The sequence below is a fragment of the Hemiscyllium ocellatum genome, chromosome 22 (genome assembly GCF_020745735.1).
Source record: "Hemiscyllium ocellatum isolate sHemOce1 chromosome 22, sHemOce1.pat.X.cur, whole genome shotgun sequence".
NCBI lineage: Eukaryota > Metazoa > Chordata > Chondrichthyes > Orectolobiformes > Hemiscylliidae > Hemiscyllium > Hemiscyllium ocellatum.
The window spans coordinates 57329435-57349137 of record NC_083422.1 but is presented as its reverse complement, the minus strand read 5'-3'; the positions used below and the strand labels follow the sequence as shown (position 1 = coordinate 57349137).

The following is a 19703-nucleotide window of genomic DNA, read 5'->3' as shown; positions in this document are numbered from 1 at the left end:
CTCCGGGACACCTGCACCAATCAACCACACTGCCCCGTAGCCCAACATTTCAACTCCCCCTCCCACTCTGCTGAGGACATGGAGGTCCTGGGCCTCCTTCACTGCCGCTCCCTCACCACCAGATGCCTGGAGGAAGAACGCCTCACCTTCCGCCTCGGAACACTTCAACCTCAGGACATCAATGTGGACTTCAACAGTTTCCTCATTTCCCCTTCCCCCACCTCACCCTAGTTCCAAACTTCCAGCTCAGCACTGTCCCCATGACTTGTCCTACCTACTTATCTTCTTTTCCACCTATCCACGCCACCCTCCTCCCTGACCTATCACCTTCATCCCCTCCCCCACTCTCCTATTGTACTCTATGCTACTTTCTCCCCACCCCCACCCTCCTCTAGCTTATCTCTCCACCCTTCAGATTCTCTGTCGGTATTCCTGATTAAGGGCTTTTCCCCGAAACATCGATTTTCCTGCTCTTTGGATGCTGCCTGAACTGCTGTGCTCTTCCAGCACTAATCTAGAATCTGGTTTCCAGCATCTGCAGTCATTGTTTTTACTGTGTCAATAAGAGTGTCAGTGGCAGGGTACTGGTGGGGACATCAGAAGAGGAAGGGGGGCTTGGAGGCACTAGTCATGGCGGATGGAGGTGTAGAGGGACTGGAGATCCATGGTGAAGATGAGGCATTGGGGGCCAGGGAAACGGAAGTCTTGGAGGAGTTGGAGGGAGTGGGTGGTGTCCTGATTGTGATACGGTCTTGGAATACAGTTCAAGTCTATCCAAAGAAAATATGTAGCGCCCATAAATAATATGGGAGGCAGTGCACCAACAGTCACAAGTTATCATTTTTTAAAAGATTAAATACACATTTCAAACTTCTTCAGTTATAGGGACAGTAGTGCACAGTAATGTCAGGAACACTCATGATCGGATTATTGCAATAGAATCACAAGTTCAGATCCCACCGCAAACTGAGTGAGTGAATAAATCCATAATAAAATGCGAGACACATTAATAAGTATCAGAAAACTACTGTCAGGGCACCCAGCCTCCATGTCACTGCAAACCCTCACCTGTCACCCTGATTTGGTTTTATTATTAGTCACAGGTACCAAAGCACAGTGAAAAGTACTGTTTTGTACGCCAACCGGCAAATCATACCTTACATAGGTCCATCAGGGTTACAGAACAGAAAGCAAGACATAGCGTTAGTTACAGAAAAGGTGCAGACAAGAAATCAACTCAAAAATCGCTAATACGAGGACTGTTCATCAATCTGACAACAATCCTGTGCATATACCTACAGACAGACTGCAGCAGTTTAATTTCAACCACAGTCAAGGCTAATTAGAGAGGACAATAAATGCGGGCCCAGCCAGTGACACCTACATTCCAGGAACAGGTGGGAACAATCCTTAAAAGCTAGTGCTTCCAAATAAATCTACTGGACAATAACCTGGTGCTGTGAGATTGTTAACTTTGCCCATGCCAGTTCAACACCAGCATCTCCACATCATTAAAATCTGAGCTCTCCTCTCCTTTACTGTGGAGTTTCTCAATTGCAATTAAACCTTCTTTCAAATGCTGATGCAGAGATTTAGCACCATCTAGTGAGGAGAAAAGTAGATAGCAGAGTGTTTGCAGACAAACCCTTGACCTTTATATTTCCTAAGAGTCTGCTCCAAACCCTATTAGCAGCTCTTTCGCTATTCTCTCCTATGTACTTGACTGGAGTTACCTAGAATAGACCTAAACTACTAACCCATGGCTTTAGATTTTTTTTAAAAAAGATGCCCTGCAGTGTGGAAAAGGCCCTTCAGCCCACACTGACCCTCCAAAGTGTAACCCACCCAGACGCATTTCCCTCTGACTGATGCACCTAATAACACTACGGGCAATCTAGCGTGGCCAATTCACCTAACCTGCACATCTCTGGCCTATGGGAGGAAACCCATGCAGACACAGGGGAGAATGTGCAAACTCCACACAGACAGATAGTCACCTGAGGCTGGAATTGAACCTGGGACCCTGGTGCTGCGAGCTGAAAATGTGTTGCTGGAAAAGCGCAGCAGGTCAGGCAGCATCCAAGGAACAGGAGATTCGACGTTTCGGGCATAAGCCCTTCTTCAGGAGTTTCCTGAAGAAGGGCTTATGCCCAAAACGTCGAATCTCCTGCTCCTTGGATGCTGCCTGACCTGCTGCGCTTTTCCAGCAGCACATTTTCAGCTCTGATCTCCAGCATCTGCAGTCCTCACTTTACCCTGGTGCTGTGAGGCAGTAGTGCTGACCACTGAGCCACCGTGCTTTATAATGGCAAGTTCCACATTCCAAGCAGTCTTTTAGTCTGTCCCGAACTCCACCAGGTTCATTCATACTCACCTGACGTCTGTGGCGAGTTGCTGCAGATCCTGAAAATTTTAAAAGTCAACAGACACAGTGCAATATTCCATTTTATTACAAAAAAGATCACAATCACATGGTGAATAGTCAGACATAATTTCTAATCAGCTCAAGTATGCATAATTAATCCTAACACATTGGGAATAAAACATGAATCAGGTTTCGTTTTTTAAAAAATCAGGTGGAAAAATGGTGCATAATTCAGAAGAAAGTCAGAAGTAGACGATCATCATCATCTCTGAAGAACCACGTGACCCCAAGATACAGACACAGACCCCAGCAGTGCATTGAGCGCTGACTGAAACAATGGTACAGTTTTACTCTGCAAAACAATCCAATCAGTGTCACAGCCTCTATGATAGGAATGGGAAACGGAATTCAATATATTAACAACATTGGTCAGCAGTTTTATTCAGGATCAAATTCATTCCTTCAGCTTTAGCCTGAGAACAGGTCAAAGGCTGGACATTATCTTGAGATAATTACATGATGATAAAAATCTCCAGGTTCCGAAAGGGGAATATGTGTATGTGCTTTGATAAACAAGGAGGTAGTTGGTTGAGTTAGAAACCCACACGATGTGCACATACACACACCTGGATACACAATGACAGACAGGCACACACATGGACGTGCATATACTGACAGGCAAACTCACAGGAACACACATCCAGACGTCAGAGAGACACACACATCTTGACACAGAGAGACAGATGCACACTCATATCCAGACACACAGAGACAGACAGACACACACTGTTAGTAAGTGCCGCAGTTTTTATATAAAAATCCAAAATACTGGAAAACACCAGCCAAGTCTGTGAAGAGAGAAACAGCATTAAATATTTTACACCGAAAACCGTCCACACGAGCCCATTCTGATGGAACGTCACTGAGCTGAAACATGAGTTCAGTTTTTCTCTCTTCACAGCGCTGTCTGCCCCTAACAAGCGTTTCCACCATTTCTGATTTCCAGCGCCTGCAGCCCTCTTCCTGCTCCTGGTCGTTTCCAGTTAGTGTCTTCACAGTGGGAGCTGGAGCTGATGAGGATTGAGAGTCCCCCAGTGAGGAGCTAGAGTCAGTGTGTCAGCCTCGGGGAGTTAGGTTCCCAAATATGTCCACAGTGCATTACAAATAAAAACTCAAATAAAAGACAGTAAACTTTAAGCATTCTCATTGTCAGTTCTCTTGTCAGGCAGTGGGTCAAGTGCACACCAACTCAGCGTACCCTGGATTCAGTACATGTTCCTCACTGGTGCTGAGGGTGAATCAGCGACCGGACTGGGGCAGTACATCACTGACTGCACAGCACTCCTGTGAAAGGCGATATATAAATGCAAGTCCTTTCCTTCTGTGCATTCAGCCCTGCAGCGGTGAAAACTGACAGGTGGTTTTTTTTTGGCCAGCTCTGCAGGGGACACACGATGGGTTTTGGTTAAAGACAGGTAAGTAATAGCTGTCTTTTTTTAATCACCTCCAAGTGCTTTGAAGCAAATGCAAGAAAACTCCGCCTCAGTGGAAAGGGAAACTTAACATTTTGCGTCTAGTCGCCCTTTGTCAGGACTGGGGTTTGGGAGGGGAAGGGACAGTGTGGATTTATGTTGCTGATGAGGGGGAGGAACGAAGATGCAGTTTAAGATGCAGGAAGATGCCCAAAGCAGGGTTAAGGACAGGTCAGAGATTGGGATAGACATCAAACGACAACGGTTCCAGAGACCAAAACAGTCACTGAGTGTTTAAAAGTTCTGTCAGCATCACAGTGCTGGCTGTTCGATGGGCACTGGAGTGGGGGGAGGGGGCCTGACCTGGAGAAGAAATGAGTTGAGGAAGGTCCATGTTCCCACTGAGGAGCAGCCAGGCCTTTTCCAAAGGCTGACGTCTCCCTGCTGGTGGGGGAGGTGGGGGTTGGTTTCACCATTCGGCCAAATCACTGCCCAAAATGTTAAAGTGACAGGAACCCTCAGGCTTGGGGCAGTTGAAGAGCAGCCACGTTCCTCCCCTTCCGTCATTTCTCTTTCCCCAGCCGGACAGACAGATGGCCTACTCCGTCACTTTTCCCTTTGGCGTCGGCAGATTTCCCAGGCTGCTCTGGGGTGTTCTGGTCTTCCTCCTTCACTTTTCGGAGCCTGGCCTTGCTCTTGACGGCCGAGAAGGTGAGCGAAGCCTTCTTGAATTCCAGCGGGAACACGCCCAGCTCTCCGTCGAAGCGATTCTTCACCAGCTGGAGGTAGCGCCTGCCCGGGCCGGAAGTTAGCTTCTTATCCTGGAGAATCAGCACATTGTCTGCTTCCTGACTCGCCTGGGCCCAACCAAACAGAACCAGGTGAGTCACTGTTTTAGCCAATCCTGCACCCTACCCCCACATCACACATCCCAGCCCCCACCCACCTTTCAGCCCCCCACCCACACCACCCCCACCACCAATCCCCCACTTCTCACCCCACCTACCCCCCAAATCCACATACCCTCAGCAGTCCCCCACCCCCATTACCATTCCCCTACATCCCACCTCAGCCCCAGCTCCCCAACCACTCACACCCCACCCCACCCAGCCCCCCAACCACTCACCACACCCGCCACCCCACCCCACCCAGCCCCCCAACCACTCACCACACCAGCCACCCCACCCCACCCAGCCTACCAACACCACCATACCCTGGGCTGACCTTGCCCTTTCATCTCCCAGACAGGAAATACTCAACAGGAACAACATTTGGGCAGGAACATCCCACTCCCCGTACCCACTTCCCCCCCTCCATCCACCAAGGGAGGGGATCAATGACCAGGGGACTGAGATTGAAGGGAAGGGGCAGGAAGTCTCCATTGTAGGACAGACAAGGACTCAAGGGCACAGCCTTAGAACAAAGGGAAGACCTTTTAGATGGAGATAAGGAGAAACCTCTTTAGCCAGAGAGAGGAGAATCTGTGGAATTCATTTGCACAGAAGGCTGTGGAGGTCAGGTCATTGTGTAAATTTAAGACTGAGATAGAAAGGTTCTTGAGTATTAATGGAATAAAGAGTTACGATGAAAAAGCAGGAGAATGGAGTTGTGAAACTTACCAGCCACAATTGAATGACAGGACAGGCTCAATGGGCTGAATGGCCTCATATCTGCTCCTGCGTCTTATGGTTTTATGGGATGTGAGGACAATTTATTTTTGCTCATTCACGGAATGAGGATGTCACTGGCCGGACCAGCATTTATTGTCCATCCCTAATTGCCCTGAGGGCAATTCAGGGTCAATCACATTGCCATTTGCCTGCAGTCACATGTAGGCCAGACCAGGTAAGGATGGCAGCTTCCTTCACTCAAGAACATTGGTGAACCAGATGGGTTTTTCTGTCAATCGACAATGGATTCATGGTCATCATTAGACTCTCATTTCTAGATATTTATTGAATTCAAATTCCACCTTCTGCTGTGGCTGGGTTCGAACCTGGGTCCCCAGAAAGCTATCTGGATCTCTGCATTGACAGTCTAGTGATAAGACCAATAGGGCATTGCCTCCCCAATTTTTATTGCTTTCACCCAGAGGCTGGTTGTATTCTGGAACTCCCCGCCTGTGAGTGTGGGAGAGGTAGAAACCTTCATCACACTGAAGAAGGATTTCGATGTACACTCACAATGCCAAAGGTATACAAGGCAATGGGTAAACCGCTGGGAAATGGGATTAGAATGGTTTTTTGACCATCACAAACTCGATGGGCTGAAGGGCCTTCGCCTTTTCTGTAGAGCTCTGACAGTCTGATTCCAATTGGTCCCAGGTAGATAGAGTCAAGGGCACCTTCAACTGCACAGTATTAACTTGGAGTGAAATGTCTCAGGATTGAGAAAATGCCGAGGTGGTGGTGGTGGGGCTACAATTCCCCACTGGTTGCTGATCTAGGAACTCAACAGCATTAAGGGTCAGATGACTAACCAGATCCTAACCACACAAGTGGACCTGCCTCCCACCCACGTTCCCAGACAGTACATTCCAGAACAGGTTTCCTCCTTGTGTTGCCAAGCTCCTTTTTGCCAATTACATCGAGTCTGTGCTCTCTCTTTCTCAACCCTTCCACCAATGGGAAGAGATTCTCACCACCTACCCTACCAGATCCCTTGTGATTTTATTTGTCCCCTCAACCTCCTCCGGTCCAAGGGCAGTGCTGAGTGATCCATTCTCTCCAGGTAACTGAAGCTCACCATACCAGAGATCAATGATATAAATCCAACATTAAAAAGCCAGCACTCAATGATGGCCATAGGCAGGAATGGGTTGTTAAAGATCCCCTTCCTGTTCACTAGTGGCCATTGCAGGAGACCTACTGCCCTCAACAGGCGCAGCCAGCTCCCCAGCAAGTGACAGACCTGTAGCCCTGCTCTGAAACAGCAGTGCCATACTATCATATCGGTCCAACTTATCCCAACCCAATCTAGTCCCATTTGCCAGCACTTGACCCATATCCCTCTAAACCCTTCCTATCATATACCCATCCAGATGCCTTTTAAATGTTGCAATTATACCAGCCTCCACCACTTCCTCTGGCAGCTCATTCCATACACGTACCACCCTCTGTGTGAAAAAGGTGCCCCTTAGAGGTCTCTTTTATATCTTTCCCCTTGCACCCTAATATGCCCTCTAGTTCTAGATTCCCCCACCCCAGGGAAGAGACCTTGTCTATTTATCCAATCCATGCCCCTCATGATTTTGTAAACCTCTGACGATCCTCTGTCGTCCCTCAGCCTCTGACGCTCCAGGTAAAACAGCCCCAGCCTGTTCAGCCTCTCCCTGTAGCTCAAACCCTCCAACCCTGGCAACATCCTTACAAATCTTTTCTGAGCCCTTTCAAGTTTCACAACATCCTTCCGATAGGAAAGAGACCAGAACTGCACGCAATATTCCAAAAGCAGCAAAACCAATTTCAAGAATAAAAGCAAGGAGAGCACTCGTTGCTGAACTAAACCCCAGGGCCTGCATCACTCAGAGTGCAGCACTCCCTCGAAGGCCACGTGCAATCAAACTACTTAAACTGAGGAGGATGTGAAGGGGTAACGGAGGGTTGGCTGGTGGTTGCAGTATTACAGAGCAATGTTTGGCAGCATCACTGTCTGGGTTCGGTCACTGGGTCAGGTCGGAGCCTTGCAGCAAGTCGCAGATTCATCAGACAAAACATCAAGGCCATCGGCTTCCAATTGTATCAGTGTTCGAACATATAGAAGGGAGGGTGAGAGACAAGGGGAGAGGACTCCAGAGTTTAACATCCAAACAATCATAGTGAGATAGATTAGATTAGATTACTTACAGTGTGGAAATAGGCCCTTCGGCCCAACAAGTCCACACCGACCGGCCGAAACGCAACCCACCCATACCCCTACATATACCCCTTTACCTAACACTACGGGCAATTTAGCACGGCCAATTCACCTGACCCGCACATCTCTGGACTGTGGGAGGAAACCGGAGCACCCGGAGGAAACCCACACAGACACGGGGAGAACGTGCAAACTCCACACAGTCAGTCGCCTGAGTCGGGAATTGAACCCGGGTCTCAGGCGCTGTGAGGCAGCAGTGCTAACCACTGTGCCACCGTGCTGTCCACTACCTCCAAAGGGGGACAGAGAGGAGGTTTAACAACAGGAGGTCAGGTTTGGAGGAAGAGAGAGGCCAGTGGTCTCAGTTTTACAGACAGAGTATTGGTGGGAAAAGGGGGGGGCAGTAGTGGGTATAGGGGGCAGGGGGAGTGAGTAACGGGGGGGGGAAGAGGGGCAGTGAGAGTTTGGATAAGGGCAGCAGAGTTTTGGATGAGCTCACGTTTACAGAAACGCAGAGCAATACAGGGTAAGAATAACTGTAAGTGATTCACATCCCTCAGCCTCCTGGTGGTCCCTGCTTTGAACTTGCCTTGGCTGTCCCAAAGATCGAAGCAGTCTGCAGTTCCTTATCATCGTCCTCCTTTCTGGGATGGATGACCAAAGTCACATGACAACTATTGTCTGTAGCAAACTTCCGAAACGTCCCGACAATGTAATCCTGCGCGGAAAACCTGAGGTACAAAGACAGTGTTTTAGCTTTCATCTTTAAAATCAGAGCAAAGTGAGTTAGACAGTTGACTTGCCCAGTCAGACAGGGTTCTGTCTCCCCTCTCTTGGCGGGGGGGGGGGGGGGGAGAAGAAAGAATCCAGAACCAGAGAATGTAACTTTCACATCGGTCTGGGGGCTGGCATCAGGAAACAAGCCAAACAGAGACACACACGAGAATTCCAAGATGCATGGCATTCCAACTGGAACTCTATCAACAAACACATTGACTTGGATCCAATTTACCAACCGCTGAGAAAAAGAGCAGAAATGACATCATAGGAAATAATGTCACAACAGGAAGTGACATCACCATCCCTAGGAAACTCAAACATATAAATAGAAAGCAGGAAACACCGCCAGGGCTTCATTCGGAGGCTCACTGAAGATGTTACCTAGTATGGTGACGAAACATCTGAAAATGAACCTTCCAGCTCAACGAGCAAACCTACATCCAGAACCTCAACCTGAGCTACATATCTTCTCAAAACTCAATAAACAATACAACCTGGAGAATCATCACCGTTTTGTTTTTAGATTAGATTACTTAGTGTGGAAACAGGCCCTTTGGCCCATCAAGTCCATACCGACCCGCCACGCACACCAGACCCATTCCTCAACACTTACCCCGTCATCTAACACTATGGGCAATTTAGCACAGCCAATTCACCTGACCCGCACATTTTTGGACTGTGGGAGGAAACCAGAGCATCCAAAGGAGGAAACCCACACAGACACGGGGAGAATGTGCAAACTCCACACAGGCAGTTGTCTGAGGCAGGAATTGAACCCTGGTCTCTGGTGCTGTGAGGCAGCAGTGCTAACCACTGTGCCACCGCTGGAAAGGTGCAAACATCTAGCAAGCAAAGTTGGCAAAAGGTTTAGCTGGTGCATTATATTAAAAAAGAAGATTCAATTACTTGTCAACAGTGAGGTGCTCCTGTCCCATCATGAACTGCAGGTTGTCTATAACAATGTGGCTAATGTCATACATGTATACCGCATGTTGCATTGTATCAATAACCGATCTGCAGGATAAGGAGAAATGGTGTTAAATTCAGCCGGTTTGTATAAACCAACACTGCTTTGAATTGCAGATGAGAACACAGACAAAAACAAAACGTTACAAACATTAAAATATCAGGAGGCTCAACAAATTCAGACTCTTTCAGTGTCCCCAACTGGGCTGAGCTGTCTCTTCCAGCACAGTCTCTGTTCCCTTGTTCTACCATCGGTATGTGGGGGCAGACTGGGTTGGCACAGGTCCCATGGGGCTGAATGGTCACCTTCTGTGCTTTTAACAATCCTGTGATTAATAGAAGCTGGGGTTGTTCTCTTAAGACCAGAGAAGGTCAAGGAGATTTGATTGAGATCTTGAGTTATAGAGATGTACAGCACGGAAACAGACCCTTTGGTCCAACCTGTCTATGCCAACCAGATATCCCAACCTAGTCTAATCCCATTGGCCAGCACTTGGCCCATATCCCTCCAAACCCTTCCTATTCATATACCCATCCAGATGCCTTATAAATGCTGCAATTGTACCAGCCTCCACCACTTCCTCTGGCAGCTCATTCCATACACACACCATCCAGCGTGGAAAAAGTTGTCCCTTAAGTCCCTTTTAAATCTTTCCCCTCTCACCCTAAACCTCTGCCCTCTAGTTCTGGATTCCTCCACCCAGGGATAAGATCTTGTCTATTTACTCTATCCATGCCCCTCATGATTTTATAAACCTCTATAAGGTCACACCTCAGCCTGTGATGCTCCAGACTCAGCATGGATTCTGTTAGGGAGGATACGTAGTACTTAAATATCCACTTGCGATACCAAGGCACACAAGGTTATGGGTCAAGGAAAATGGCTGAATAGTTAGGTGGCTGTTTTAGACAGGAGCAGACTCAATGGGCCAAGTGACTTTTTTCTGTGCTGTATAGTGACAGTAACCAGGAGCCACAATTGAAGTCAGGGACCTTAAGGAGAGGGTACACAAAGAAATCTCCTCAAGGTGAAGTCAACAGACATAGAGCTGGAAGAGGCCTGAAACATTGGCGTTCCTGCTCCTCAGATGTTGTCTGACCTGCTGTGCTTTTCCAGTCCCACGTCTACTGACTCTGACTTCCAGCATCTGTCTTCTCTTCTCAAGCTGAGATCTGGAAGGTGCTGCAGAATAAAATAAATTCTGGAAGGGGAGACGTTTGCAGGACCGAGAGCTGTGGGAAAATGGAATGGAACCAAATGGATGACTCTTTGGAAGTGTTAGCCCAGGCATCAGGGACCTCCTCCATGTGTCCTAGTCAATAACCCAATCAGTTATCCCCAAAGAGCAGGGACTGTGTCCAGGAGATAGGGTGGAGAACATCGTCAATCACGTCTGGGGGGAAATTGCTGTCTTCCCAGGAGGACCAGTTCCAATACCGTACAACCCAGATGGCCTCCTTCTTCAAAGACCGCAATTTCCCCCCAGACATGATTGACAATGCTCTCCACCGCATCTCCTCCACTTCCCGCTCCTCCACCCTTGAGCCCCACCCCTCCAATCGCCACCAGGACAGAACCCCACTGGCCCTCACCTACCACCCCACCAACCTCCTTATACATCGTATCATCCGTCGTCATTTCCGCCACCTCCAAACAGACCCCATCACCAGAGATATATTTCCCTCCCCTTCCCTATCAGCATTCTGAAAAGACCACTCCCTCCGTGACTCCCTCGTTAGGTCCACACCCCCCACCAACCCAACCTCCACTCCCGGCACCTTCCCCTGCAACCGCAAGAAATGCAAAACTTGTGCCCACACCTCTCCCCCTCACTTCCCTCCAAGGCCCCAAGGGATTCTTCCATATCCACAAATTCACCTGCACCTCCACACACATCATTTATTGCATCCGTTGCACCCGATGTGGCCTCTTCTATATTGGGGAGACAGGCCGCCTACTTGTGGAAAGTTTCAGAGAACATCTCTGGGACATCCGCACCAACCAACTCAACCACCCCGTAGCTCAACACTTCAACTCCCCCTCCCACTCCACCAAGGACATGCAGGTCCTTGGACTCCTCCATCACCAGACCATTGCAACACGATGGCTGGAGGAAGAGTGCCTCATCTTCCGCCTAGGAACCCTCCAACCACAAGGGATGAACTCAGATTTATCCAGTTTCCTCATTGCCCCTCCCCCCACCTTGTGTCAGACTAATCCCTCGAACTCAGCACCGCCTTCCTAACCTGCCATGATTTGGAGATGCCGGTGTTGGACTGGGGTGGACAAAGTTAAAAATCACACAACACCAGGTTATAGTCCAACAGGTTTAATTGGAAGCACACTAGCTTTTGGAACGACGCTCCTTCACCTGAAGAAGGAGCGTTGCTCCGAAAGCTAGTGTGCTTCCAATTAAACCTGTTGGACTATAACCTGGTGTTGTGTGATTTTTAACTTCCTAACCTGCAATCTTCTTCCTGACCTCTCCGCCCCCACCCCACTCCGGCCTATCACCCTCACCTTGACCTCCTTCCACCTATCGCACTTCCAACGCCCCTCCCCCAAGTCCCTCCTCCCTACCTTTTATCTTAGCCTGCTGGGCACACTTTCCTCATTCCTGAAGAAGGGCTCATGCCCGCAACGTCGATTCTCCTGCTCCTTGGATGCTGCCTGGATTGGCCATGGGCAATGCAGGGTTACAGGGACAGGGTGAGGGTGCCTTTCAGAGGGTCAGTGTGGACTCGATGGGCTGAATGGAGATTTTATATTCAATGCCCTGATGTGGTTGCTTCACCACTGCCACACACCCCACCCCCCACATTCTGGTAATGAACGGTAGTGGGTAATTAGTGATGGATTCTGCCCTCTGCCCTCACACAACTGCAGAGACTTTCCTCAACACCTCACCCACCAGGAGCTTGGAAGACCGGGGGGTGTGGGGTGTGTGTGTGTGGGGCACAGACACAAGCCAAAGGGCCAGTGCAGTAAGAACCCCCACATCCACAGCTCAAACCATACACCCCGTGTACCAGCCTGCAGGCTGGGGAAGTGCCAGAGACAATGTATTTCATAGCATCCCTACAGTGTGGAAACAGGCCCTTCGGCCCAACTTACAAAGAATGACCCACCCGGAGCCATTCCTCTCCCCTATCACTCTACACCTCCCCAATCTAATGCACCTAACCTGCACATCCATGGACACAACAGATAATTTAGCTTGGCCAATCCACCCTGACCTGCACACCTCTGGACTGTGTGAGGAAACCGGAGCACCCGGAGAAAACCCACGCAGGCACGGGGAGAATGTGCAAACTCCACATGGTCACCCGAGGCTGGAATCGAACCTGGGTCCCTGGCGCTGTGAGGCAACAGTGCTAACCACTGAGCCACCATGCTGCCCATAATTAAAAAGTGGGTTCTGTCAAAAGGAAAATGAGGTTACCCCAGCTGTAGTGAGGGCGATTGCTCCTCAGGGTTTCAGTGCCAGTGCTATGATCCTGCAGGATCTGTGCATCATTCTCACTGTGGCCTCACGCAGTGCTCGGATTCTGGTCTCCGCACCACTCAGCCACCTAGACCTCAGGATCTGGAACTCTCTCCCTGACCCTCTCCACCCCTTCTCGCTTGAGTCACTTCTTCCTTCCTGTCCTCCTGCACTGCAAATCTCACAGCACAGAAGAGGCCACTCGGCCCATTGAGTCCGCGCCATGCCCACTGGTTTCGTACCCTTGGGAGGCCTTATTGCATAAGAATACCAATGGTTATTGAGCCATCCTCGCCAAATACTTTACTTGATGCTGTGTTGGCCGTGAAAGGTCATGAAGAACAGCGGTAGGCTCTCAAACTTGTCCGCCCACTCGTCGTACTTCTCCAGCTGATCGTCCAGGCGCTGCATCGCAAACTGAGTCAGCATGATCTTGGCCAGTCGCACGTTGTTGATCTCGAAGCTTCCCCACAGGGTGTTCACGCCTTGGATACAGAGGTCCAGAGCATACTCACTAATGAAGGTGGTCTTTCCACTGCCTGTAGGACCTATTGTTGAGAGAGAGACAGAGAGAGAGAGAAAAAAAGAGAGAGAGAGAGAGAGTTGGGTGTTTACAATAAGCCAGCCTGGTTTGCTTGTCCTGGATTAGCCAGTCCCTGTCAGGTACACCCGTTACACAGCACAGCCTTGATGTTAAATGTCATTGTGAACCTGAGTACAATATGCCATGAGTCATGGGGAGGCGATGGTCTGTGGTATTATCACTGAACTGTTAATCCAGAGACCCAGGTAATGTCCCAAGGACTGGATTTGAATCCCACCCACGGCATTCAATTTTTTAAAAAGCCTGGGATTAAGAATCTAACTATGATCATGAATCCATTGCCAATGGTCAGGAAAAACCCATCTGGGTCACTAATGTCCTTTAGGGAAGGAACCTGCCATCCTTACTTGGTCTGGTCTACATGTGACTCCAGACCCACAGCAATGTGGTTGACTCTTGATTGCCCTCTGGGCAATTAGGGATTGACAATAAATGCAGGCCCAGCCAGTGACATCCTCATCCCGTGGTAAGGTGAGATAAAGTCACCATCAAGGACCACAGCGCTATTCTCTTATCAGAGAGAGCTGCCGGGTGGTGGTTGAATCTGAGGGTCACCATGTCTCAGATGAGGAGAGGGTGGAGAAGGAGCATCCTTCATGGTCACCTCAGCTGTTGTGGGGATCGAACATACACTGTTGGCGTCAGTCTGTGTGTCAAAACAGCCATCCAGCCAACTGAGCTAACCGACCCTTCACATACCCCGCCAGCTCATCACTAAACTGAAATGTGGATCTATCCAGTTGCCCTCCCCCACCCTTTGCGAACACGAATTGGGACCCTTGACCAAATTAACCGCGAAAACTGAACTTGCTGGAAAATCTCTGCAGGTCAGTTCTGAGGAAGGGTCACTTGAGTTGAAACATTAACTCTGATCTCTCTCCACAGATGTTGCCAGACCTAGTCATACTGTCATACAGCACATAGACAGACCCTTCAGTCCAATACATCCATGCCAGCCAAGTTTCCCAAAGTAATGTTGTCCTATTTGCCAGCATTTGGCCCACATCCCTTTAAACCTTTCCTGTTCATGTACCTAGAGTCATATAACACGGAGAGAGACCCTTTGGATCCAACTTGTCCACGCTGATCGATATCAATCTGACCTACTCCCATTTGTCAGCACCTGGCCCATATCCCTCCAAACCCTTCCTATTCATATACCCATCCAGATGCCTTTTAAATGTTGCAATTGTACCAGCCTCCACCACTTCCTCTGGCAGCTCATTCCATACACGCACCACCCTGTGTCAAAAAGTTACCCCTCAGACCTTTTTTGAATCTTTCCCCTCTCACCCTAAACCTATGCCCTCTCGTTCTGGACTCCCCCACCCAGGGAAACGACCTTGCTAATTTACCCAATGCATGCCTCTATAGCATAGCCTTGATGTCAAACATCATTGTGAACTTGAGTCCAAAAAGCCATGAGTTATGGGGAGGTGTTGGTCTAGTGGTCTTATCACTGGACTGTTAATCCAGAGACCCAGATAATGCCCCAAAGACCTGCGTTCAAATCCCACCCACAGCATTTGGTGGATTCAATTTTTTTTTAAAAGCCTGGAATTAAGAATCTATAGACCTCCATAAGGTGACCCCTCAGCCTCTGACTCTCCAGGGAAGAGACTTTATCTGTTTACCCTATCCATGCCTCTCATGATTTTATAAACCTCTATAAGGTCAGCCTCCGACGCTGCAGGGAAAACAGCCCCAGCCTGTTCAGCCTCTCCCTGTAGCTCAGATCCTCCAACCCTGGCAACATCCTTGTCAATCTTTTCTGAACCCTTTCAAGTTTCACAATATCCTTTCTATAGAAGGGCAGCCACATTTGTTAGCAATATTCAAAAGTGGCCTCACCAATGTCCTGGACAGCTACAACATGACGTCTCAATTCCGATACAGCTCGTTCTGGTACAGTGCATGTTTCGTCAATGCAAATTCACTGACTGACAAATTGGGGACGCTGTTTCTGCAGCACAAACTTAAAACATGTGTTGGCTGTAACGTGATTACATCGCCAATACGTTTAAGCACTGTTTATAAAGTTCAATTTATCTACAAAGTGGGGTTACACAAGAACACAGCCATCACGTTATAGAACAGATTGTACTCAATATACTGATCAATAAGGGCAAGCCAAACACCTCCTCCACTATCCTATCCACGTACGATTACATTTTCAATGAACCGTGAACCTGCATTCCAAGGTCTCTTTGTTCGGCATCTCTCCCCAGAACCTTACCATTAAGTGTATCAGTCCTGCTGGGATTTGCCTTTCCAAAATACAGCACCTCGCATTTACCTAAATTAAACTCCAGCTGCCACTCCTCGGCCCATCTGACCAAGATCCTGTTGTACTCTGGAGGTAACCTTCTTGGCTGTCCACTACACCAATTCTGAAGTTGTCTTTTAATTGTTGCTGACCTGCTGAGATGATTAGATTAGATTCCCTACAGAGTGGAAACAGGCCCATCAGCCCAACCAGTCCACACCGACCCTCTGAAGAGTAACCCACCCAGACCCAGTTCCCTCTGACTAATGCACCTAACACTATGAGCAATTTAGCATGGCCAATTCACCCGACCCGCACATCTTTAGAGGAAACTGGAATTAACGCACGCAGACATGGGGAGAATGTGAAAACTCCCCACAGACAGATACCTGAGGCTGGAATTGAACCTGGGCCCCTGGTGCTGTGAGGCAGTAGTGCTAACCACTGAGCCACCATTCCACCCCAACAGGTTTTCCTGCAATGTCTGCTTTCGCCTCAGCTCTCCAGCGGCTTGTCGTTATTTCGGTGTTTTATATTTTGTTATTTACCTGTGAACACAGTCAGCTCGCCTTTGCGGTGGCCCTTGAGGAGTTTGTTCAGGTCCGGAAAGCGTTGCCACTGGATCCCGGAGACCTGCTCGGCGTTGGCCAACTCTCCGAAGACCTCGTCCCTCAGCTGCCGGAAGGAGATGATGGATTTGTGACCGGCGGCCACAGCGTTCCTGACGATCTTGCCCAGGTTGAGGCCGGCCGCTAGGGCCTCCAGTGGACAGGGCTGCTGCTCGCTAGGCCGCACCAGGTAACACCGCTTGACGTTCAGCTTCCGGGCGAAGATCTTGGAGGCTTCCCAGGCCCGGAGGTCACTGCCCAGCCACAGGGTGATCCTCTTGAACTGCTCGAGGTAGGGCAGGAGGGGAGGGGGCAGGCAGCTGACCCCCCGAGGCAGGGAGACACAGGGTAGGCCCGTGGAGCAGCTCACTGCCAGGCAGTCAGTTTCCCTGGCGGTGAGGACCAACGCCGTGTCCTTCCTGCTCAGCACGTGCAGGCCAAAGAGGTTGTGGTAACGGCCTGCCCGGGGTAGTGTGGTCGCTGTGTACTCCAGCCTGTCACCCTCTCGCTGCACAGACAGCAGCTTCAGGCCTCGGAGCCCCGAGTCCCTTCCTCCGAACCAGGGGAACACCAGGCTCCCAGAGGCCTGGCAGTACCTGACGCTCAGCTTCCCCAGGGTGGCCTCGGTGACCTTCTCCATCCCGAAAGCGGCCTTGACCGACCTGGCGGTGTCCGCGGGCAGCTCCGGGAAGGCCGCCGCCCTGTCCCAGACTCTCTGGGCCTCGCCCAGCTCCTCCTGCCTCTCGGCCAGCTCCCGGTCGCTGTCGGGTGCCTCCAGCCTGACATCGGGGCCCAGGCTCTGCCGGCCTTCCCTCTGCATCACCTCCAGGCAGTCCTGCAGATCCCGCCAGCTGCCCTCCAGCGAGCTCTCCGTGCACACAAAGCCCCCGGTCGTCTTGTCGATGAACAGCGAGCAGGTCTCCCTGTGCCCCCCAGGGTCCGTGGTGGTGGTGGTGAATGGGCTGGGGGCCTGTAGGCAGCTGTAGCCGTCGTGGAAGGGGACGCCCTTGGCACGCAGGAACTGCCGGATCTCCGTCACCGTCACCGACGAGAAAGCGACCTCAGTCTCCTCAGGACCCCGGCTCTTGCCTTTCCCGCCTCCCCTGGAGCAGAAGGAGAGGGTCAGGGGGGCGCATTGTGGGAGAGACGGCAGCCCCCAGGCGCGGGGACATCGTCTCAGCACGCCGTACCCCCTCCATGACAGACTGGAGCCCCACACTGCGCCGTACGCACGGTGAAACGTGCACAGCATGCTCCCTGTGGACAGAGAAAGGCAGGTTAAGCAAAACAAAACAGCAACAAACTGCATTCCTGTAGCGCCCTTCGCAGAGTGAAAATACATTCCCCCTTTTTCCCAACAGGGGATGCAGCTGGACAGGATTCTAACACCCCAGCATTAGCGATCTAAAGAAGACGGCTTTCAAGGAACCAAATTGCTGGAGAAACTCAGCAGTTCTGGTCCCACCGGCAGAGAGAGAAAAACAGCTCTGATGAAGTCACCCTGAAAGTTCATTCCATTTCCCTCTCTCCACAGATGGTGCCAGAGCCATTGAAGCTCACCCAGGGCTGGGAGGGCCTTACAAACATCAGGAGGGACGGCGGCCAAAGGAGGAACACAACGTGAGCAGGAGGACGTCAAGGTATCCTCTGCCCTCCACCCCACAGAGGTAGAACACTTGTCCTGCCATCGGGACTGCTCCAACCAACTCCCACATACAGGTGAGATAAAGGAAAAAGGGCTTTTGCCCGAAACATCGATTTCGCTGTACTTTGGATGCTGCCTGAACTGCTGTGTTCTTCCAGCACCACTAATCCAGATACAGGTGAGATATTCCCACTTCCTACAGCGAGATCAGCATCACCTCCTTCACTCACACCTTTTCTCAGAACCTATAAAAACCCGCATTACAATCTGCACTCAGTCATTCTGTCATCTAGAAGGTGCACTGTGGAAATTCACCAATCTGCCTCAGACAGCACCTTCCAAACCCATCACCACTTCCATCCAGGAGGATAAGGGCAGCAGATACATGGGAACACTACCCCCTGCAAGTTCCCCTCTGAGTCACTCACCATCCTGACTTGGAAACATATTGCCGTTCCTTCACTCTCTCTGGGTCACAATCCTGGAATTCCTTCCCTAAGGGCATCGTGGGTCAACCCACAGCACATGGACTGCAGCTGTTCAAGAAGGCAGCTCACCCCCACCTTCTCAAGGGGCAAATGGGATGGGCAATAAATACTGGGCCCAGCCAGCGATGCCCACGCACTATGAGTGAGTAAAAGAAATGCCAAGTCTGGTGCAGCCCAACCAGCATTTCTCACTCCCATCACCCTCTCCTCCAATCATCTCCATACTCAGACCATGCACAAGTTCGGGTAAAAAGTGAGGTCTGCAGATGCTGGAGATCACAGTTGAAAATGTGTTGCTGGTTAAAGCACAGCAGGTCAGGCAATATCCAAGGAACAGGAAATTCGACGTTTCGGGCATAAGCCTCCTGATGAAGGGCTCTGGCCCAAAACGTCGAATTTCCTGTTCCTTGGATGCTGCCTAACCTGCTGTGCTTTAACCAGCAACACATTTTCAACCATGCACAAGTTCCCCTCGTGGTGCCATTCTAGCCCTTAGTAGCAAGGGCTGCTCCTTCCCATCAGGAAGGTAATCATAGAATCTCTCCAGCAGGCCATTCAGCCCATCGAGTCCACACCAATCCTCACCCAGACCCAGTCCCCTACTCTATTCCTGTAAACTGCTTTTCCCATGGCTAACGCACCTGACCTGCACAGCTCTGGGCTGTGGGAAACTGGAGCACCCGGAGGAAACCCACGCAGACACGGGGAGAACGTGCAAACTCCACACAGTCGCCTGAGGGTGGAACCAAACCCTGGAGCTGTGAGGCAGCTGTGCTAGCCCCTGTGCCACCCGATGATATTTACTCCTGCTGTTGAATGCATGAACTCACTGATTTAGTTCAACTTTAGGCAAAAGCAGAGGTCTATCAGGCCCGAAGCCTGTACAACCTGTCAATGAGAACACAACTCAATTCTTCTCTTATTGGAGAGATCTCGGGTCACAACGCCAAAGTCTGTGTTTGTGATAAATTACAATCGACAAAGTGCCTTTTTTTTTCCTCACATGGCCCCAGGGTTCTCCCTTTAATCCTGACCAGCACGGGAAGATCCCATTCTCTGGGATGCTCCTGTTGATAATCAGTTTTGCCTCTGAAACACCAGATGGTGGGTTTGAACTCCAGTGCAGCGTAAGGGGAGAGCTGTACGGTCTGAGGTACTCTCTCGTTCAC

The 19703-nt window shown here is 50.2% G+C and overlaps 1 protein-coding gene across 2 annotated transcripts in view; it reads right to left on the bottom strand.

Moving 5' to 3' along the window:
* Positions 1–2427: 2427 nt before the first annotated feature.
* The window catches only part of twnk (twinkle mtDNA helicase), a 31741-nt gene continuing 14465 nt past the window's right edge, over positions 2428–19703 (bottom strand). For both annotated transcript variants that reach the window (XM_060842258.1, XM_060842257.1), the window contains exons 2-6: positions 16342–17658; positions 13231–13471; positions 9379–9486; positions 8282–8423; positions 2428–4694 (exon numbers count right to left, since the gene is read on the bottom strand). In XM_060842258.1, coding sequence (XP_060698241.1) covers positions 4401–4694; positions 8282–8423; positions 9379–9486; positions 13231–13471; positions 16342–17653 — 2097 coding nt within the window. In that variant the 5' untranslated portion in view covers positions 17654–17658 and the 3' untranslated portion in view covers positions 2428–4400. The remainder of the gene's footprint in view (positions 4695–8281; positions 8424–9378; positions 9487–13230; positions 13472–16341; positions 17659–19703) is intronic.